We start from the raw sequence: 20,772 nt of genomic DNA on the forward strand, positions 1-20,772 counted from the left end.
TAAACACAATCCAGCTAACCCACAAAGTTTGAGTGTTATTTAATTTGCGCCTTTTTTTGGATCCTTTATATATTGTAAAACTAAGTTCTTAGATAATTATATTTTACTACTGTTAAAACATTCTATTTCAAAATGGAAGTAACTGTTTCAAACCTCTCTTACACGTTTTCTCCAAAGCAGCCTTTAAGTCTTGATCACGTAACTTTAGATCTTCCTAAAGGATCAAGGACTTTACTTGTTGGAGCCAATGGAGCTGGTAAGTTTCGCGGTGTTATGGAAATTGATGAAGAATATTTAAATGCTAACTGATGTCCTCTTGGAATTTTGTTAAACAGGAAAATCAACTTTACTTAAACTTTTATCTGGAAAATCGCTTGCGAAAGCAGGACATATATCGGTGGGTGGTAAAGATCCTTTTCGTGAGTCTAGTTCTGCATTTGTTTATTTAGGAACTGGTAAGTTCTTTTAACATCAAATTTTACTGATGTGTGCGTTTGTAGAATGGGTTAACAACCCTGTTATACATAGGGATATGAGTGTTGCACGATTAATTGCTTCTGTTGGAGGAGATAAATTTGCCGAACGTAGGGATTTCTTGATTTCAATTCTTGATATAGATCTTCGTTGGCGAATGCATGCAGTGTCCGATGGTGAAAGACGACGTGTTCAACTATGTATGGGACTTCTGCGTCCATTTGAAGTACTTTTACTTGATGAAGTAACTGTAGATTTGGATGTTCTTGCCCGGGCAGATTTGTTAAATTTTTTGCAAGAGGAAACGGAAGTAAGGAATGCTACTATTGTTTATGCAACACATATATTTGATGGTTTAGCTGAGTGGCCAACTCACTTGGTCCATCTCAGTCTTGGGCGTATCGTGGATTATGGACCAATATCCAAGTTTGGTGCTCTGATGACAAGGTCCTCTACGGGAAATAGCGCCCTTCTAGAGACATGTTTGGAATGGCTCAAAGAAGACAAAAAAAATAGGGGAACTCGAGAAGAGGAAAAGCGTAGTACCTGGGACGACGTTCAAGAATCATTAAAAGTTGGAACTGATGTATTTACTGATTACTTTAAGATTTCCCGAGCAAAATAGATTACTAGAAAAGTTATCCTTTAGATGCTTAATTCTATCTTTAACAAGCATTACAGTCTTACTAGAATTAATAATTATACCTTTTATTAATTATAATTTCATTATAATTTGTTTAAGTCATTTAATTGTCATTAAAAGTCATTAACATTTCAAACATCATTATCTCTTAAGTTCATTGTTATTCTCCAGCTGCTTAAGCATGCATTCAGCTTTAAGGACGACTGTTTGTCTCTTTTTATTTGAGCCTTCTAGAGTTTGTTTATCATTTTCATAATTCATTAGAGTTTCGATTGTTTGTTTCGATGATTCAGTGCAATCGGTTTTGTTGCTTAAAGAATCATCACACAAACCTTTCTGTAGCTGAGATATTAAATTTTCCATTGTTGCTGAAACTTCCTCATTCTTTGAAGAACCACTATTTTCTGCATTATTGCTTTTAACAGATGCTTTTAAAGCTTGTAGTCTTAGAAAAGCAAGTTCTTCTTCCTTCTCCATCTTCTGATTTACAGTGCTAGCCTTTTTGTACTCCAGTATTATTTCGTTTAAATTATTGAAAAACCTAGCACTCGATGTAGGTTCATCTGGATTTTCACCATACATTAAGAGAGTTGTTTTAAGGGTTGTTTTTAGTTCAGTAATATCAGAATTAAGTTCATCCACCATTGATTTTCCTGATGGAATCCATGGAACCATGACTTCACAGATATGGTCATCAGGATGAAGAGCTTTATGATTCGAAAAAATGCCTTCATTGCTAAAGTCCTTTTCAACATTTTTCATCCGTTCACAAATATCATTACAATCCTGCTCCAACTGCTCCAAATTAAATCTGGAAATCTCGGGAATGGCTTTCAAATCCACGAGAAAAGCTTCCAATTGTGGAAAGTGAGTCCGAACTATTTTTTCAATAGTATGAAGAAGTGTTAATCCTGTTTTGTCATTTTTAATCATGGAAGCTCTTAGTAAACTTTCCAATCGATACCCTTTAGCTCGACGGGGTGCATCATTCATAAAATTGCCAATATGAAGGACCAAATTTAAAAAATACTTGAAATGCAAACTAGATTTCAACTCTAAAGAAGCACAATGAAGTTTCCTTATTTGTCTTCTAAAATCCCTAAAGTTGTTGGCCAGAAACGATTTGATTTTTAAAGCTGCCATTCTTTTTTCGTAATAAGTATCAATGTCAACAACAATTAACGTATAAATTTGATCGAAACGAGACAATTCTAAAAGCTTTTCACTTACTTCCATTACCTCTTCGTTTCGAGATGACATATAAGGCTTTAGTTGCTTTTTAAGACCTTCTTGTCGAAAAAACTTTCGGTCATTAAAAAAATCGACTAGTTCCATGATATCATGGTCGCAATGAAAAAATTTTTTGGCAATTTCAATTGGTGTCAAGGAATTGAATCTATGCAAACGAATACTAACCATTTGCTGTAAATCAACTGGCATAAATCCGGTATATTCCTTAACTTTTTTATTGGAAACTGTTACTTCTCTCAATGGATAACAATCTTCGAGTTGCTTAAAAATCCCTTCCGCAGTAAGTTTTAAAGTTAATAAATAAGGATCTGCAACTACAATATTCCATAGAGTTTTTTCGAAAGGAACTTCGAGGCGTTTCCAATGAAGCTGCTTTAGCCGTTTAGAAGGATTGCATAGCTCACCAGGAATTTTGCTTGCATACACTTCAGACTCTGAACCTGAACAGAATTTAAATATGTCATCGATTGAAATATTTTCGGGAATAATTATCGTCTTCCGAAAAATTTGTGAATCATTTTTTTCAAATTTCTGGAGAGAAGACATTGCAGTTGGTAAAGGAGGTGCAGGAGGTGGTAATGGTGCAGGAGGTGGAGCTTTGAATGGATTCCCATCAATAACTTCTTTGATTCTCATATTTTCTATTTTAGAAAACCTCTTGGTATCAGTTATGGAAAATCGGCCATAGTACGACTTTCGATAGTCTAAGGGAAGATCACTAACAACATCAATCCTTTTTGGATTAAAAACCTTGTGTTTTGAAGTTTCCATTTTTTCTGCTAAGTTAGCACTTTTTATTTGTGTTCCTGGCATACTCAGATGAACCTCAAAAGAATGCGTTGAAACAGCGGAAGATGGCTCGGATTTTAAAGTGATTGAGTTTGCTTTAGCTAGATCTAATTTGCAAAGTTTTAATTTTTCATCCTGATTTGGTTGAAAAAGCAGTTTAGGTTTTATCCTTGGTGAAGCAAAAGCACTAACGCTAGAGGTAGTGTTCACGGGTTGAACCCAATCTCTGTTTCCATTTCCATTCACATTGTTTTTAGAAATTAAATACTCTTGGTCACGATCTTGCAGTTTACTACTTGATCGGTTCAATAATCGAAGAATTTTGGTATCTTCGGAAATGTATGAATCGCGCGTACGCGTCAGTAAGTGCTTTAGTTTACTAAAAATTTTTTCGGCTGAAAAGGAAGATTGAGGATCAAACTCTGATGGAAACAACAAACACAAACAATCAAAGATATTTTTCAGATCGGTTTCATACTTCGAACTTTCCACATACTTTCTTTCGGAATTCTCATATCCTTGATTTGTAGTGTTATTAGTATCACCAGTAGCATAAAGTTCTGATTTGGAGACGCTGTATTCATTATCATCAGTATTATCATATGATGCGACAACTTTTTTGCTATTGGTAGTACCGTAGCCAGACGTAACACTTGAGTACCCCGGAGCGTTGTTCCCTTGCTCGTTTCCAATCTTTAATTCCTTATAAAAGCAATCAATATCATTATTTGAATTACCATTCCCTTTATCAGCTTGTAAAGTAAGCACTAAACAATCAAGTAACTTTATAATACGGACGGGGTTGTTGTGCTCTTTCAAAAGTTTTAAAAAATTTTTAATATGCTCTTTAACCATAAATTCGAAATTTGCATCATTAAACATGTTTGTGTTTAAAAGGGATTGATGAGCAGCAGAATTTGGAGTGTGCTTTAAAAAATGTTTCTCATTAGCAGTGTCTAATGATACGAGTTTCACGCATTTCTCGAGTTGTTTTAATACTCCTTCATCATTTATTTTTTTTAGAATGAGTAAAATGCTTTTGAAATTCCCTATTCTCAAGGATTCCTTGAACTGGAGTAAAGCAGTTTTAGATGGGATATTTTCAAGAAATGCATTTATAAGAAGCATTTGTGAAATGATATACTCAATAGTTATTTTATCATGTAAGGCCGCTTCTTCTAGTACTTTCTTTTCTTCAGTAACAACTTTCTCTAAGAGTGTTCTTTTCCATTGAGAAAGCCATAAATCAAAGACGTTCATAGACTCGACTTTCAAATTTGCAAAGTTTTTCATACATTTCATAATTGCGTTGATTCCGTTCGGCTTTTCTGAGTAACAAAGAAAAGTAAGTAATTCGGCAGCTAGTTTCCTTACTAGTAATTTAGTTGACAGGAGGCAGTGAACAACTGAATCGATAGGATACTTATTACTCAGATAGAAATCAGTCCCAATCTTCTGTCCTATAATACACCTCATGCTTTTGAGGATTGCAATTTCTAAAGTTATGTCAGGACTTTTTAGATGTTTCTTCTCATGAATTGCCTGCAATATTTTAGCAAGTACTATGTGTCCACCCATCAAAAGAAAATATCGAACCCAGGTAACTGATTCGGTTCTCAATGCAACCGCCAAAGATTCCACGTACTTGAGCTTCAACGGTGTACAGCTTAACTTTTCAATATAGGAAATGACGGATGCCTTGACATTTAGTTCAGAATCGTTTGATGATATTTTTAAAAATTTATCGTTTCTCGATAAATAGCCAGTGATGAAAGACCATTTGTTTTCTTGAGAGAGTGTAACGTTCGCGTCCCAATGAAACTGCTCACCAGAATCAGATTTTTCTTCGCGTAATCTTTTTAAAACATCATCGAATAATTCATTCACTAAATTCGGGTCATCCGGACATAGAAGCGCTTCGCCTGGTACATATGAATCGGTAAATCCAACAGGTCTTTTTGATAAATTGTTGCAATGAATATCCGGAATAGTGTTTTTTTTGTTTTCAATACTCACAAATAGTGAAGAGTAATCATTTGTAATACGAAGGTCTGTTTTCTTTACGCTTTGGTTTTTTAATCTGCTTCGCGATAATGCTTTTGCTTCGACTTTTTCATATGGGTCAGTGTGTAAATCAATGTTTGTTAGAGACCCAAACGATGAAATTTCTTTAACAATTGGTTTAGAGATTCTGATACCTTTAAAACTAGCCGTCATCATTAACAAGCAATAGCTAAAAAAGGTGAAACCATCAATAATATGTCCTATAATTACAGAAACAAGGTTTTTTGCTCGTAAACAATCCTTTTTGAGTTCAGATATAAGAAGTAAGGTAAAAGACTTACTAGAAAATTACTGAGTATTTAGAACATAACTTTCTTTGTTCGGTTTAACCGACGTAATATGATTCAAAGCAACAATTACATATGCAACGATCCATTTTATTGTACCCGTTAAAGAACAAAGAAATACTAACTGTGTTCGAAAACTATTTAGTTTTCCGATAAGTTCAAGCTCAAACACAAACGTAATTGGAAAGCGACAACTTGAAAGTAGTCCATATCAGAATTAACTGAATAATGCTGGAAATAAGTTTAGTGTCCATTCTAGTTTATATTTATTAATAAATGTTTTTTAAAAGACATTGAGAGGGTGGCGTACATACTGTGTCTTTAGAATAAGGCGCCTAATGAAGTGCTAGTTTACTATCACGCTAAAATTAAACAATCGCTTCTGCTGTTTAATTTATAGCTTGATTGATATTTGTTTTCCATAAATGAAAGACAGTTTGATTAAAAAGGATAAACATTTTGAGTACAAGATCAAGATCAAGAAAACTTAAAAAAATCAATCAGACTGTTGAACTGAAAACTAGCAACGAAAAAATGTACAAGATGAACTTTCAATTTAATATATTAAAATAAGAAAAATCTTTAATGCAGACTACTCTTTCGCACCTAAAAGCTCCAAAAACCATTCCAAGAGCATGGAAGATAACTCACTATAAACAAATCATAACAGTGGATAAACATAAAACGTAGGAAATATAAACATAAAATAACATAAACAACTAAATCTTGTCAAAAGCGAATTGTAAAAACAATTGAAGCAGTCCAAAGTAGTTCGTAACTAATACTAACAGTCGTAATTGGGGTTTAAAACTCGAAGTATGTTTAGTTCTGCTTTCAAATTGTTATTTCGTTTCTCAGCATCTTCCAATAAAGCTTGATATACATGAAGCTCATTGACTACCAAATCATGAAATAGATTGCTAGTCAAAAGTTGAGCAGCAGTTGGGCGCTTATTCGAAGAGCTGAGCATTGACCGGATTAAGCTAGCTTCCTCTGGCATGGAATCCAAGAAATCATGGGGGAAAATGCCCTTTTTTAAATTGGCGATAGCTGATGCCCTTTCCATGCGCGTGTTAAAAGGATACAGTAATTCAAAAAAGAGTATGCCCAATGCATATATGTCAGTAGACGAGTTGTTATTCATTACCGATCGCATGTGTTTTGAGAAAAGTTCAGGAGCTGCATACGTACTTGTACCGACAAAAGAAGATTCAGCTGAGGAGTTGGTCCCCTCTTCCAAATTATCTGACTGAGAAAGAACAAGACCGAAATCGCCTATCTTGGGCACAACACATAAAGTTCTTTGGTTCACTGGTTCGTACGCATTGCTAACCTCAACATTATCTTCATCAGAAAAATTAGGTAGACACACAGAGCAAGGCTCAGAATGTACACCACTAGATAGAAAAATATTTCGAGGTTTCAAATCACGATGGACTAAATGCATAGCATCGTGAAGATACAAAACGCCCTCTAAAATCCTTGCAAACAGTAAAATATAACAGTTACGTAGGCCTTTAGACATTACACCGTGAATATGCTTATTTCGTCTGTTTATGTGTTTCTCGAGTGTTTCTTCGCAAAGAGCCATTTGTATGTACAAACATAAGGGCTGTTGATCAAAGCTGGGAATATTGGAACATTCATCTTCCTCTCTTTCGGATAGAAATGAATCCATAAGTAACATTTCAGAAGCTGACTTCGTTGGCGCCAACTTTCCTAATGTGTCGACTTGTGATGTTGTTGAAGAACAATCATGTGACTCGGCATAATCCTGATCGGCCTCTTTCTTGAAAAGATCAGTCAAGTTGCAAGTCGAATTTTTGGTAGAGTAACAAGGAGTTAAATCATCTGCAACCGAGTCCTCTTGGAATAGTATCTGAACTGATGAAGGATAAGTATGCTGAAGTAACCCAGTATCCATATCAAACATAAAATTATCTATATCTGCTGATTGAGATAATGTCTCATCTGCCGAAGCTAAAGGTTCTTCTTCGATTTGCTTTTCAGATGACGGTAAGAGCTCGACCCAACTAGAAAAGAATCTTATCACATTGGGATGGTTTAATCTTGCCAAGGTCCTAGATTCACGGAATATGTTAGAAGAAGTGGAGAAAGAACGTAACCGAAGTGGAATTTTTTTTAAAGCATATTCAACTCCATCGAATTTATTTCGAGCTTTATACACTGAACCATAACCGCCTTTACCAAGTAACTCAAGTTCTTCAAAATCACTTGCATATCTTGACCTTTGGACTGTGGGAAAGCTATCAAAGTTGCTAAAAGACAAGTTACCGGTTCCATCTTTGTGCTCACAAAAATCAGCAAACGTGGAGGACTCCAAAGTGGTTTGTGGAAAGCAAGATTCCAATGCTTCAACTGGTAAATGATTTAACCTATTAGACAATACGTTTACTGAAGGCTTGACATTCATCACATCGTCTTCGTATCCACCATCACTCAATACGCTCAAGAAGGAAGCAGTTTTCGCCAAAACGCCATCAGGGCTGGAATACCTCGATTTCTTAGAATCCTTAGTAGAGCTCATGGGTAAGGTACTCCGAAAAGCTTTAGATAAGAGGTTATGAAGAGAATCGGCATAAGCATTACGAATTGGTTCAAGCTCCTCGGAGAACTCAAAATCTATGATACCTGAATTTTGAAGCGAATGAGCAACATATAAAAACATTTGCTTCGATTGCTCTGGAGTTTGATCAGAATGCTTACAAAAGCTTTCTAACAACGCAACGAGAAGCAACTTGCAGGAACTTTGAGTATCCGCGGTTTTTTTTTCGAAATTCTGTTTGTAACCGAGACCAATTGTCGGCATAATCCGACTGATATTTTCCTTGGCATAGTTGCAATCCCTTTTCGAACATTTAGTAGAAGTGCCGAGCATTCTTGTGTGAATGAATCAAATCAAAGCAAATAAGAAAAGAGAAAGAAGAATTGAATAAGATGAGTAATTTAAAACATGAAAATTATTCCTTTTTTTTTTCTCTAAATGAAACGAAATGTACAATCCTAATTATCAGTCTATATTGAATATATAACAATAATAGTAACAATGCTATCTATGAAAACAAGAAAGAATTTGCAATTAAGGAACGGTAAAACTATTATAGAAAGAAGGTACGTTTAAGTCAATTTATATGTCTGTATATGTGTTGTTTATGTAGCGGATTTCCCCGGATACCTCTCCATATTTAAGTTATTGTGGGATTTTCACTATCGTTACCTCTATTGCGATACCAACTTTTCTAGGTAACAACGTTCAGCCCCTTTCGTACTGAATGTTGGTACAGTTTACATGTGTAGCCGACTGCATCGGAGGAGGAATAACTATCGAACATAGTCAATTCCGATGACAGACAGCCTGAAATTTTCGCACTTTTAAAGAGGAACTCGCCATTTTCATCACTTCTACGTAAAATGTATAGCGATGCCTCCAAAGTACAAGAAAGAATAGGCGGAAATTAATAGAAGCTACAGTCAATGGCATATATCTTCTCAAAAAAACGATTAAAATATTCAATTTTTATTAAGTATATATTTCCCATTGAGCACTTAAATGTTCAATTGAGACTTTATAGATTTCTGAACAGTTGCTTGTCTAAAAGATTAAAGAAAGATGAACCAAGGTTTATTCATATTCAAGTTAATTGCTTGAAAACATACGTTTGTGTTTAATCGTATGTATCTCTCATTGAAAACGTGAAAACATATGGATTTTATCAACAGATTTTCTGTGACTTGAACATTATATTTCTTTTTGGTGTTATCCTTTTAAGAGATATCAACGGAATAGTAAAACACTGAGTTGCCGAGATTACAACAACTGTATAAAATAAATAAAAAAGAACGGTAAGATCGATAAAGGAAGAGAGAGAAAATAAGTATAAGCATGGTAGATGTTGATTAATCTCTTTTCATTTTAATGTACATTAAAAATGTGGCTAGTCACTCATAACAATTATTCGTTAATTAAATCAAATCATAAACAAATTGAAGTAACCTTAGTCCACATAGGTACTAATGTAGTATGTTAAAACAGCCGTATGTTCATCTTCTGGATCTGTTATATAAACATAAAGTACTAGCGCATGTCCTTCACAGAAACCTGTAATGTAAAAAGGTTAGTTCGTGGTCATAAAAAGGATTCTCTCATAGTACATACACGCTATTACACGCTTTGCAACACTGGATATTTTTAACATGTTGACTAAGTCCTTGCTGTCTAGTCTCATGTGAACAAATTCTTCGGGTGCCCTTGTTTGAGAGGGATGTCGACTGATGTCTTCGACTTGACTAGGATCTAACTCTGGATTCTCTAATCCTTTCCATTTTGTGCTTACTCTAGCTGAAGGTATGTTTACCGATAACTGCAATTCGCCTGACATGTTGGCTGACATTATAATACGGTCTGAAAGACTCTTGTATTTGTCCACGACGTGTCTTAGAAAATTCAGTTGTGGAAGGAATATATGACAGTCTGGTTCAGGAGCAGTTGGTTCCTTAATAACTGACACGTATGATTGTGATAGTACTCGAACAGGTATATTATGAGTCACAATATTCGAACCAAACGCCCTTCCACTCCAAGTGGTAGACAACGAAAGTAATGGCTGGTTATTCTTCTTGGATAGACGAACAGTAGAATCACTAGCGTTGGCCGCTGATCGTAAGGCTTTATAGAAATTATCTATAGGAACTTCTAGATTTATCACGTTGTCTGCATTGCTTTGGACGACATAGTCCTCAAATATTGTTTCCTTTCCGTTTACGTTAGTTAGGGCAATCAAATAGAAAAAGATAGTTAATCATACGACTTCTAAAACTCTGTTTCTTTATTAGTTTCACAATGTGATTTTTTTCACCGTTAAATGCTTAATATCTTCACTTACGACCAAACTTGAGTCATCCTAAAATCTGGCACTATCACAAAATTTACAGTTTCAGGCATCAGACGAAGCCAGCAAAATCTTCCAATTTTATCTAGCGCCTGAACAAGACCTAAATTTGATTAGTAAACGAACTTTCTGCTGATCTTTTCCAACTTACGCGTCAACGTGTACAAGTTGCTAATCCTTGTTTTAAATCTCATTTTCAGTCTTTGATTTAACTAATGAGATTGAGATTTTTTGGCATTTTGTTTATTCAAGCGTTTAGCAGGTTAAAGTCGACCAATAATAAATTTTCGGTCGAAAAAACTACGAACGCGTAAAAGCCAGCTAAGAAATAGCAAACTGGGCATTAGCAACTGCATCGCAATCTTTATTAAGCAAATGCAAATTTTAATGGCAAGTGGAATAAAATTAATGAATAAAATTTAAAAAGATTTACAAAAGTCTTAGAGTCTAAAAAAAATTATACTCAAGAGCCTATTCGTTGTATCATTTATTTCATACGATTAGCTATTCCTAAATTTTAAATTACATTAAAAAAATAAATGGCAAGTAAGAAGGGTTCTAGCTAGAGCAGGAACATTGAATTTGGCTTTTGGAGGGAGTAGTGTTATAGCATAAATAATCCTCTTCTTCCTTGGAAAACCCCCAAGTATCTTCGAACGGACAGGCAGCCATTTTACACACTTTTTTAAAAAGCTCAAATTTCCCGATGTATGCTTCTTTAATCACCTCTTCAAGAACCCAATTTCTAAGAGTAAAATGTGGGTTGACTTTTTTCATGCTCGCTAATCGGGATGAATCTTCCTGAGTTTTCGTTGCTTCACTATATCGACCAACCCAATTAGTGAAAGCTTTGACAGATTCATTTCTAACTCTTTCATTATTCGGGTTTAGACAAATACATGCTTGCATCAATTTTGCAGCATATTCTTCATTCTCCATTGAAGAGGGAGAGTTTCTAGAAAGAAAGGAAAAACAATTTGGCATATCCAATTCATAATCCTCCAAAATTTGTAACAAATCAGTTATCAGAATTTTGTTAGATGAGTCAGAGGGAAGACCCACTCGTTTGAACATAAGATCATAGAAATCATTCTGGACAATATTTTTATACTCTTCTACTATCTTTTCAAAAACTTCAGAAGTATAAGCAAACGCCTTTTTTAACAAATCAGTAGAGTTATGAAGTTGTTCCATATATTGCAAGTCATCAACTTTGTCGCAAGCTCCAATTAACTCAACCAAAGCAGATGCTAATTTTGATAAATTCCAAATAATAATATCAGGTTGGTTGCGATATGAATATCGCAAAAATACATCGTCATGATTAGGTGTAAAAGATGGGTTGTAAACATCTAAAAATCCAAAAGGTCCATAATCAATTGATAGTCCCAGTATACTGGTATTATCAGTATTCAAAACACCATTCATAAATCCATATGCTTGCCATTTGGCTACAGTTTTAGCATTTCGATATGCAACATCTCGAAGAAGTTTTTCGTAGCGATTTCCAGTATCTCCACCATGAAATCCATCTTTTAAAACGAAATTTAGACAATAGTCGGCTAATTTCCGTAAAGACTCAATTTGATTATTAATCCCCTGGAGATCGAAAGTCCCAATTCTGATCCAAGAAGGGGCCATACGGCAAACAACGGCGCAAGGCTCTACAGTCTCACGTTGTGCTACAACACCTTCAAGATTGGAAATTGCCAGAGCCTGTGTTGTTGGAATGCCTAGAGCATATAAAGCTTCACAACATAAATATTCTCGAATGCTAGATCTTAAAACAGCCTTTCCATCTGCAAATCGAGAGTATGGTGTTCTTCCTGCGCCTTTGACTTGAATCTCAAAGCGTTTTCCAGTTTCCGGGTTGGTAAGTTCGCATAAGGATACTACGCGGCCATCACCCAACTGACCTGCCCAATCCCCAAATTGGTATCCTCCATAACATTGCGCCCAAGGACAACACTTATTGACATCAACGTTAGAACCGACAACAAGCTGTTGAAAAGCTTCAGTTTGAGTTTCAGATTCTTCGAGTCCTAATGACTTCACGGACGAAGGGCTATAAGCTAATAATTGAGAATTGGCTTTTAGTGATGGAGTCAAATAAGTAAATAAGCCGCCGCCTTCCACAAATCGAGGAACATGTAAGATTCTGTCATCAGCCTTTTTCATTGCCTGTACGGTCGGTACCAGTGGATCAGGCGGAAGATTTGATGTGAACGTTGAGCTGACAGGGAGATCCTTCAATTTTTTTGACATCGTATTGGTATATCGAATTAATGTTCTTTGCATACCAATGTTTGATTGTGCCCCAGTGTAAATTTGCTTACTTTATTGATTATAATAACAATAAAAGCAGCAATTCACTTACATTTGATCAATAACAGATCAAGTAGACTAGTACGTTGAAAATAGCTGGTAAAATACATGCTATGTGATCAATGAGCAAACTAATGAAAACATCATTTTAAAATGATAGCGAATGAACAGCAATTGTTATATTAATATGGAATGGCATTACTTTGTAGATCGTTGGATTTCGTAATTTGTTAATTAGCATTTTTAGGAATGCAGAATCATTATATATAGAGGAATATTTGTAACAATTTCAATGACTAAATAGTGGTAGATGAAATCTACAGAATTAAAAAGTCGGAACTGAGAAAATAAAACTAAGCTTACTTACTATACCATACTTGAAGTAGATGAATAAAAACCTGCAAGCACCCAGGCACTCAAACATTTCAGCTAGTGGTGGAAACTGCGTAGAACTAATTTCTCTATGATTGCTTGTCAATTACATTGGCAAATAACTTGCAGTGTTTTTCATATACCGACTCATCCGTTATCACATGACAAATTTTTTAAAGTAGATATACTATTGACAAATTAAATATCAACAGGAAACCAACGTACACTTAAATCTTTGTATTTATAGTTCTAAATATATAGAAAAAGATATTTAAGGAGCGTTGAAGGATCGGTTTGCATACCGAAACGAAGTTATTTAATTTCATTTCGTATTACGCATGAGTCAAGAAATCGTAACCAAAAGTGTTTTACTTACGAGTAACCTTCTCAAGAACTGTCTCATAAGCAACTTCGGAGAAATCAGTTGCTTGGATGTCAGTACCGATTCCAGTAAAAGCGCGACGTAAAGTATCTTTAGAAGAAGAGTAAACCATCTTAGATTTAATGGGAGCAACATCAGGAGACCAGCTAATAAAGATAATCTTGTTACGAACACCTTCTCCGAGATTGAACTCAAAATCATAGATAGCATAACGGCAATCCTTTTCAGGCAAGTCACCAAGGAAAGTATCGAAGTCCTTATCCGTACTCTTCTTTTCAACAACAATTTCAGCTAAACAAAAAAAAATTAGTGAAAGGTTCCACATAATTATAAAAACGACATAGAAAGACATTACAAACATAAAATATATATCAATGTAGATAAATAAATTTATTTTTAAAAAAAGGGATATTGGACTTTCTCAAATTCCATCTAAATCGTTTTCGTCACTTACTCTTGGTATCGTTCATTTTGAAAACTACGTAACGGAGTGACTTTCCAAGCTTGAGCTCTTGGAAAGCTTCCAAGCATTCGGGAGAGACTTTGACACCTGAAAAAGACTAATGTATGTTAAATAAACACGATGTAAAGTTAACAAAAATATTTCATACCATATTATTTATTTACTGATAGCGGGTAAGCTAGTGTGGTTGGCACTGGTTTGGTTAGGGGAGGGCTACTCGCATCAGTAGATACCGTCGCCCCAAGTAAGGGTGGCGCACTACTCTAAACAAGCAGAGTCTATAATTTCTTATTATTATGTTGCATGACCCTTATTAAATATAAGCGAAAAAACATACAGTTCTACAAAAAAATAATAGCAAATGGTTATGCGTATGCACTACCGCCTAAATATTCCACACTAATTTATATATCTAGCAAGTGAGTGAACTAATGCAAAAAAAAATTTAACTGTAAATGGATCGCTATGAAGAAACAAGATGATTGTTACTATTTATTAGCTATTCCTTACGCTATTTCCAAAAATCTTTATGCAAAAAGACTTGGAAGTTAATAATTTTTAAGTCTAGAAATAGATTGTATAAAAAACGGTCAGAGCTGCTTACTTTGTTCGTTCATAACTTAAGGAATGTTCCAGCTACTCAATCAAATTTGAGAACTTTCACAAAAATTAACTGAATTTTAAAGTAGAAAAACACTTCAAGTGGAATTTTGAATAGCCAATTTATTAAGTAAAGAAGGGACTAAAAAGACATTTCTAAAATATATAGGGAATAAATAAGTAAGGGCATATACGGCAATACTCATCGAAATCAGCCCCATACTTAGCTTTGCACTTTTTAATATCACGTGAAACACGATGCACAAGGACTACAAAGAAAAAGCATGGGTAAAAGTAAGGTAGAGGGGACTGAAAACCGGTGATCAATGCCCATGACAATGATTGAAAGAAATCAGCAGTATAATGAATTTTACGAGCGTACCTATACCAACCTGAAGTCAACAAAGTACCGCCATTTGCACAACGAATAAAGGTAGGGTTCTTGATGATAAGCCAGGGAAGTTGGGGAAATGTTTTGCGATGAACCTCAGTACCATAAATTTGATTACGGAAATGATTTTTTTGACCATTGCAAGTATCAAATATATAATAACAGCAAAGAAGCAAAACATAAATACCGGTTGTATATTGAGTTGACCAGTTGTAAACAGATGGATCATGCGAAAAAAGGTAAAGGGTGCAGTGTGAATAAGTAAATGGGACCCCAGCCATGTTCCAAAAGATAAGCATAAAACCAAACTTTTCATAAGCCATGTCCCAAGTTGGAACAATCAACTGCTCTCCCTTCGAGCACGCGTTTGCATACAAATAATGGCCAAGACAAACGAAAAGTACCTGAGGACTTACAGTGCCATAAGTTTCATATTGACGAACAGCAGCACCAACGGAAATAAAGAATAGGATAAACCAAGGGATACGAACTTCAAAGAACATTTTAAAATCAAGCAATTTGCCAAGGCGAGGATTCAAGCAAGCTCCCATAAAGGCATCGTAGATGGGATTTCCAGATAACCGATGAGGTTTATCAAAAAGTCGATCACCAAAAAGCAAAGTTCCAGTGTACAAAACAAAGGTACAGACAAAAGCGGTTATTATTGCAACGCTCATCAAAGGACCGAACATGTCGATAAATGTAGTAATTGGAAATACGTGGGTCACGTGAAGAACGGCAAGAATAACAATTGTCGTGTAAAAAGACCAGATAGCATTGCATAAGTAAGGAAGACGTTCGTTATTGCGATGCTTTAAAGGCAAACCTTGCGTCCGAACACCAGGAAGAGTTAAGTACATGACAGCCTGAACTATACAAAACGACCAAAAAACCAAGAATGCATACCGTGTTGGATAGGCACCGACGTAGATATAATGGCCTAACGTTCTAAAAAAATTTTGAAATCCTGCTATCGTAAAAGATTCTGGTTTAATAAACTGCGAATCATTAAATTTGGAGCATGCCCATAAGTAATACATTAGACAAGGGAATCCTGTCATAATTGCCAATGCACCTTTGGCACCGCCAAACTCACGAGGAGCTGATTTCTTTACTGTAGATTTCATCGCGAATTCTATCTACTTCACACAACGTGTCTATAAAAAGAGTGTGTTCTTAAAACAAATGAAAGTTGGTATTTTGGCTTCTAAAAAGATTAATTTTGAAAAAGAGTATTGATATAGCGATTACACATGCAAACGGCGGGATGCAGGTAAATCGACTGCTTACTCCTTGTCAGGCAAATATACGACCACTCTCCAAGTAACAATGTTATTTTTATATTGAGGTGTAAAGTTCATGAGATTATGTTTTCTTGATATAAAATAGTTCAAAACTAACGTTAAAGACAAGAAAAAAGAATACAAGTTGTTGGCCATTCTCAATAAAACGACTTGTCTACGTTCTAGGTTTAGCGGGAACGCAAGGCTCAGAAACCTGTTTTCTTAAAATTCACATAATGTTGAAAACGATTGACATATGTTATCTACGAAAAACAAGAACACTACTATTTTAAATTTATGAATGAATGTAAAAAGTGCTCTCTAACATTTCATGTAAACCATCGTAAGTTTGTATGTGGTTTTGGTGATATAATCGTTGTTAGTAAATACAACTAAAAAGAATAGAAAAATGGGGAAATAAGTTAAAGGGGAGAGTTATGCATGTGTGGTTTTAAAATAATAAATACTACAAGGCTAGTAAATCTCAATTTCCTAAATATTGCTTTCATTTGACATAAGCTTACTTAAATTAAGTAATGAATTTTATGAACTTATTTCTTCTGTAGCTACTATGAACTGCATGCAGATATAATAAGTAAAAGCCAAGTTGGTGTTGAATGTAAAAAGTTGGGTAACATTGTCACTGGAATGATGCGTTTTGCAATTCACATAATTGTAGCAGGAGGGTCGACTTCCCCTACCACAGAATTGCCCTTTTATTCTAAGCTAGAAGATCGGCCGTTGAAAAGACACATAACTTGCCAACTGAGTGTTAGTTTATGTTGCTGCTTTTGTAGTTTTTTTAATACTTTTTTTTAAGTCGTAAAATCGCAAATAGCGCTCTGAATTAACTATAATGAATGAGCAAGATCTATTGAATTCTCTTAGAAGAGATTTAAATTTGCCTAATCTTGGAAAATCGCATGATGGATCTGAAGCTGTAGAATCTACATTCCCAGAGAAAAAAGAATCTTCCTTGTCTGCTCAGCAACCTCATGTCGATGATCAACGCTCCAGTCTCTTAAGCTTATTGAATGCGGGACTGAATGCATCAAACCAGTCACCATCAAATTCAGGACCAAAATATTATGCATCCCACTCATCTAGTACTGACGCACTTCTTCAGGCTTTTCGTGATGGTGCGAAACCTTCTGGGACTGCCTCTGGCGCAGATGTTAAACGAAGTGATTCTGAGTCTACTGAGGCGACATCTAATGAAAGGCCTTTTAATCCCGTATCGGCAGCTAATCTAGAAAGGTTACTGATGTCTTCTACTGGGCCACAAACTCCTATTAATGGTGAATTAAAATCTAATGACTCTCAAGACACGGCTTTCCAGTCTTCAAGGAATATGCCATCTGATACCTCGGTAGCTTCTCCTGATTACTCGCATTCTCAATCAAGCTCGCCTATTGCCAATTACCAAGAGTCGGGTAACTCGGAAGAACCGCACAAAGCAGAAGAACAGCAACAGCTGAGTATTTATCAACTTGACAATCCTGGTTCCGGTAATTATGTTTGGGAGACTGTGATTTCTCCCGACAAATTTGAAACGTCGACATTCGCCAAATGCGAACGAAATGACATTGCTATTATAAATCGTGAGCTCGACGCTCAAGATAATCAACTAATTCACACCAATGAAGATTTTATTGCTTATGCTGTTCATCGCGAGCCGATTATTCGAGTCATCGAAATTTCAACTGGAAAGTCTTTTCTTCTCCATAACAACTCACCTAATAAGTTTGTATCTGTAGCCTGGGGAAATGATTCGGTTATTAAGAATAGACTTATGGCTATTGATACTACAGGACAAGTGTTGATCTTTGCTGTTGATATTGCTACTTCTACTTCTGAAATCATTTTTCAACTATCCGGTGCTCAGTCACTGTCAGATCCTATTAAGTCGAGGTTCCATTGGTACCCAAAGTCTTCAACTCGTTTTGCTGTTGCTTTAAGTAAGCACATTATCTTTTTCGATTTGGACTTATTAAACAATATTTCTTTTCCCATACCTAGATCAATTAATGCTATCCAACAGCTACCTTGCTTTCTCATTGATACCGGTATTAGTGCAAAGGAATACGACTTTTCTTATGATGGGACAGTATTTGCTACCGTGGACAAGGACGCTTTAATAAAAATATATACAGTTCCTACTACTTTCCCTTCAACACCTGACAAACGACCTGTTCCTTCTGAGGTTTCTCCTATTGCTATTTTTACGACTCGTATGGAGCGTGGTCCCTCTAAAAATTATGAAAAGCCTATTAACTTACGTTTTATTTCTACTCCTGGTACTAACAATAGTAGATATTTGGTTATTGTATACGTAATGAATCAGTTGATAACACTTTTTGATCTTTATTCAAAAAGGAATATACAGACTTTCCGATTTAATAATCGTCCGACGGCTGCAACGACTACCTCATTTTCTCAATTTTCGGTGGACAATGAGCGCAGTACCTTACTGGTAGGAAATCCTCCATCAAATAGTATTTATTTTTTTCTCTTCGCAAAAGACGAGACGGTCTCCGAACAAGCACCAATCTATAATTCAACCTATGAATTAATATTGGCATCATTAAACACATCTGAACCCGTTCCTGCGGATGCAAAGTTTTCAGTAATTGTAGCTAAAAAATTTGAGAAAGCAGCATGTATTAGCTTTACAGCATGCAAAATTTTGGAATCTGAAGATAAGTATTGCATTGTTGTAAGCAATACAGATGGTTATGAATATTATTCTATCCCGACTTCAATATTAGATAAGACTGGCAAAACAGTTAGATCGCTCGAGAGCGTCCAGAATTATGATGCAGACATTGGTGGCACAATCGATTTAACTGAGAGACATAGCACTGCTTCTCCTTCAACTGTTAATTCTGGATTCAGTACTCCCCGTTCACAAGCTACAGGATTTTCTAAGAAAAAGAAGGACAAAGGCGAGAGATTTGAAACTAAGGACAAATCATCATCTGTTTTATCACCTTCTTCATATAGTGCTTCAACTTTTGATGCGATACCTATGGATAGTATTGTCTCTAATATCCTTGCTTCCTTAGAAAAAAGTGTCCACAAAAATTGTAAGTTTTTTTTAAGTTAACTTCACTAATTTTTTAAACAGATGAAAGCCTAAGATCTCAACTTTTGGAATATAAGGCTGCAAACGAAAAACATACGGAAGCTATTTTATCAGTCGTCTCCTCAACCTTAACTGAAAACACTGGTAAAATTCTAGAGTCGGTGGTTGAAAAATCGATGCAAGTGGCATTAAAGGAAGAAATTGCGAATTCCGTTAGAAATGCTCTCAAAAATAACTTGGAAAAAATTGAATCTTTTCTTGAGAATAGCATTGCAGAGCTGCAAAATTCTGTTCGAGAGGATTTTGATAAGCAGACTTCATCTCTAGCTCAACTGAGGTATAGTATTCAGAATGTTGCACATGCCCAGAAGGAATCTGAGGTAAAGTATAACGAATTGAATGAACAAGTTAAAACGCTTGAAGGCTATGTTGAAACAGTGCTTGAAAAGTTCAATGATTTGAAGATTGAGAATAAAGTACCAGAGACAGCACCTGATGTAGTACCTTCATCATATCCACCTGCTGCGGAAAGTAACGTTTCCGTGTCTAGCGATACGTCTACAAAGGACGTGGAAAAGCAGGAGCCTTCATCTGCTGAACAGCCTGCTCAGGGAATTGCTGAAAGTCTGAGAAGGCTAAAAGAATATGTTAAAGCTGGTTCTGTGAAAGAATGTGTTGCTGAGGTAAGTTATAAAATGTGATTTTTATTTTCTAATTTATTCTAGTGGTGTAACATGCCCTCTGTTGCGGGCTTTGACGTTTTGTCTGAAATTTCTTACGATAGAATGTTAGAAAATTGTAGCAATTTATTGCTTCTTACTTTTATTTATCATATTTCTCTCCTTGATTCTGTTGATGACGATCGCTTATCGAAGCGTATGGAATACATTTCTAGAATTTGTTTGAACATTGATGTTAATGACCCAAAGGTGGAAACGGTAGTTCACCCTGTTCTTACTTTAACTCGCGAAGCTTTGTTAAGGCAGTCTGAATTTTTCTCGCCTATTTTTAAACGCCGTTTAGTTGTTCTTTTGCGTGCTCTTGATGGCAAAATATCTGAAATATCCGTTGCATCCAGTAATTAGAATTATACTTTCTTATTTGGGATTTCTTAACAATTATCGTTGAATGTTTTTAGGATACTTCATCAATATGAGCCGAAATATAAATCTAATTTATTACTGCTGTAAATATTTTTATTTTAAAGAAAAATCATTGATGTCATGATTTGTTATGCCTTGTTGTTTATGTTAGGTTGCCCTCTTTTTCTTCGTTTTTTATTTTCGAGCATCTTTTTTAAGTGGTTTTGATGTCGCTCATTTCTTTTTACGATTTACTTTTCTTTTAGGGTTATTTATTTGCTAGATTAGTTAAGTTCATGGAATAGCAGGTTGTTAATTTTTGTATAACTTTCAGTTTTCATATCGTTCAAAAACCTACATACAAGCAGATC

General features: G+C 35.4%; 8 protein-coding genes and 9 long non-coding RNA genes across 17 annotated transcripts, besides 2 other annotated features; 8 read left to right on the forward strand and 9 right to left on the reverse strand.

The window, feature by feature from the left end:
* Nucleotide 1: 1 nt before the first annotated feature.
* caf16 (CCR4-Not complex subunit Caf16) lies at nt 2–1,213 on the forward strand. The gene is made up of 3 exons (NM_001356182.2): nt 2–256; nt 336–455; nt 501–1,213. The coding sequence occupies exons 1-3, from the start codon at nt 133–135 to the stop codon at nt 1,097–1,099; spliced, it is 843 nt and encodes a 280-aa protein (NP_001343004.1). The 5' UTR covers nt 2–132; the 3' UTR covers nt 1,100–1,213.
* Nucleotides 125–1,081, reverse strand: SPOM_SPNCRNA.4162. The gene has a single exon (NR_193523.1). It is a non-coding gene; the product is annotated as a non-coding RNA (long non-coding RNA).
* On the reverse strand, nt 1,145–5,820 carry fus1 (formin Fus1). The gene has a single exon (NM_001020165.3). It carries the CDS (start codon nt 5,375–5,377, stop codon nt 1,259–1,261), a length of 4,119 nt encoding a protein of 1,372 aa, NP_594737.1. The 5' UTR covers nt 5,378–5,820; the 3' UTR covers nt 1,145–1,258.
* Nucleotides 2,273–5,477, forward strand: SPOM_SPNCRNA.1026. The gene has a single exon (NR_149867.1). It is a non-coding gene; the product is annotated as a non-coding RNA (long non-coding RNA).
* Nucleotides 5,569–6,194, forward strand: SPOM_SPNCRNA.4163. Its single transcript, NR_193524.1, has one exon. It is a non-coding gene; the product is annotated as a non-coding RNA (long non-coding RNA).
* On the reverse strand, nt 6,046–8,685 carry hri1 (eIF2 alpha kinase Hri1). The gene has a single exon (NM_001020166.3). The coding sequence runs from the start codon at nt 8,405–8,407 to the stop codon at nt 6,293–6,295; it is 2,115 nt and encodes a 704-aa protein (NP_594738.1). The 5' UTR covers nt 8,408–8,685; the 3' UTR covers nt 6,046–6,292.
* Nucleotides 6,945–8,456, forward strand: SPOM_SPNCRNA.4164. The gene has a single exon (NR_193525.1). It is a non-coding gene; the product is annotated as a non-coding RNA (long non-coding RNA).
* Nucleotides 8,686–8,837: 152 nt separating the features above from the next.
* On the forward strand, nt 8,838–9,386 carry prl54. Its single transcript, NR_150913.1, has one exon. It is a non-coding gene; the product is annotated as a non-coding RNA, poly(A)-bearing (long non-coding RNA).
* On the reverse strand, nt 9,021–10,737 carry hus1 (checkpoint clamp complex protein Hus1). Its single transcript, NM_001020167.3, has 5 exons — nt 10,570–10,737; nt 10,413–10,521; nt 10,335–10,347; nt 9,686–10,280; nt 9,021–9,628 (listed from the first exon to the last, which is right to left on the reverse strand). The coding sequence occupies exons 1-5, from the start codon at nt 10,610–10,612 to the stop codon at nt 9,525–9,527; spliced, it is 864 nt and encodes a 287-aa protein (NP_594739.1). The 5' UTR covers nt 10,613–10,737; the 3' UTR covers nt 9,021–9,524.
* On the forward strand, nt 9,608–12,768 carry SPOM_SPNCRNA.1027. Its single transcript, NR_149868.1, has one exon. It is a non-coding gene; the product is annotated as a non-coding RNA (long non-coding RNA).
* Nucleotides 10,903–12,864, reverse strand: fmp40 (adenylyltransferase). The gene has a single exon (NM_001020168.3). The coding sequence runs from the start codon at nt 12,681–12,683 to the stop codon at nt 10,977–10,979; it is 1,707 nt and encodes a 568-aa protein (NP_594740.1). The 5' UTR covers nt 12,684–12,864; the 3' UTR covers nt 10,903–10,976.
* A 106-nt stretch (nt 12,865–12,970) lies between these two features.
* On the forward strand, nt 12,971–13,190 carry SPOM_SPNCRNA.4165. Its single transcript, NR_193526.1, has one exon. It is a non-coding gene; the product is annotated as a non-coding RNA (long non-coding RNA).
* A 100-nt stretch (nt 13,191–13,290) lies between these two features.
* adf1 (cofilin) lies at nt 13,291–14,160 on the reverse strand. The gene is made up of 3 exons (NM_001020169.3): nt 14,109–14,160; nt 13,952–14,057; nt 13,291–13,788 (listed from the first exon to the last, which is right to left on the reverse strand). The coding sequence occupies exons 1-3, from the start codon at nt 14,109–14,111 to the stop codon at nt 13,484–13,486; spliced, it is 414 nt and encodes a 137-aa protein (NP_594741.1). The 5' UTR covers nt 14,112–14,160; the 3' UTR covers nt 13,291–13,483.
* Nucleotides 14,161–14,263: 103 nt separating this feature from the next.
* Nucleotides 14,264–14,331: a sequence feature (Short protein (SPOM_SPAC20G4.09, CBA11507.1) was converted to a misc_feature.).
* A 45-nt stretch (nt 14,332–14,376) lies between these two features.
* Nucleotides 14,377–14,383: a sequence feature (Short protein (SPOM_SPAC20G4.09, CBA11507.1) was converted to a misc_feature.).
* Nucleotides 14,384–14,634: 251 nt separating this feature from the next.
* Nucleotides 14,635–16,226, reverse strand: erg4 (C-24(28) sterol reductase Erg4). Its single transcript, NM_001020170.3, has one exon. The coding sequence runs from the start codon at nt 16,076–16,078 to the stop codon at nt 14,717–14,719; it is 1,362 nt and encodes a 453-aa protein (NP_594742.1). The 5' UTR covers nt 16,079–16,226; the 3' UTR covers nt 14,635–14,716.
* Nucleotides 16,227–16,625: 399 nt separating this feature from the next.
* Nucleotides 16,626–17,032, reverse strand: SPOM_SPNCRNA.4166. Its single transcript, NR_193527.1, has one exon. It is a non-coding gene; the product is annotated as a non-coding RNA (long non-coding RNA).
* Nucleotides 16,934–20,507, forward strand: pdc1. The gene is made up of 3 exons (NM_001356184.2): nt 16,934–19,320; nt 19,362–20,002; nt 20,045–20,507. The coding sequence occupies exons 1-3, from the start codon at nt 17,091–17,093 to the stop codon at nt 20,402–20,404; spliced, it is 3,231 nt and encodes a 1,076-aa protein (NP_001342843.1). The 5' UTR covers nt 16,934–17,090; the 3' UTR covers nt 20,405–20,507.
* SPOM_SPNCRNA.4167 lies at nt 18,602–20,455 on the reverse strand. Its single transcript, NR_193528.1, has one exon. It is a non-coding gene; the product is annotated as a non-coding RNA (long non-coding RNA).
* Nucleotides 20,508–20,772: the final 265 nt, after the last annotated feature.

This window comes from Schizosaccharomyces pombe (genome assembly GCF_000002945.2).
Source record: "Schizosaccharomyces pombe strain 972h- genome assembly, chromosome: I".
In the NCBI taxonomy this organism is placed as follows: Eukaryota; Fungi; Ascomycota; class Schizosaccharomycetes; order Schizosaccharomycetales; family Schizosaccharomycetaceae; genus Schizosaccharomyces; species Schizosaccharomyces pombe.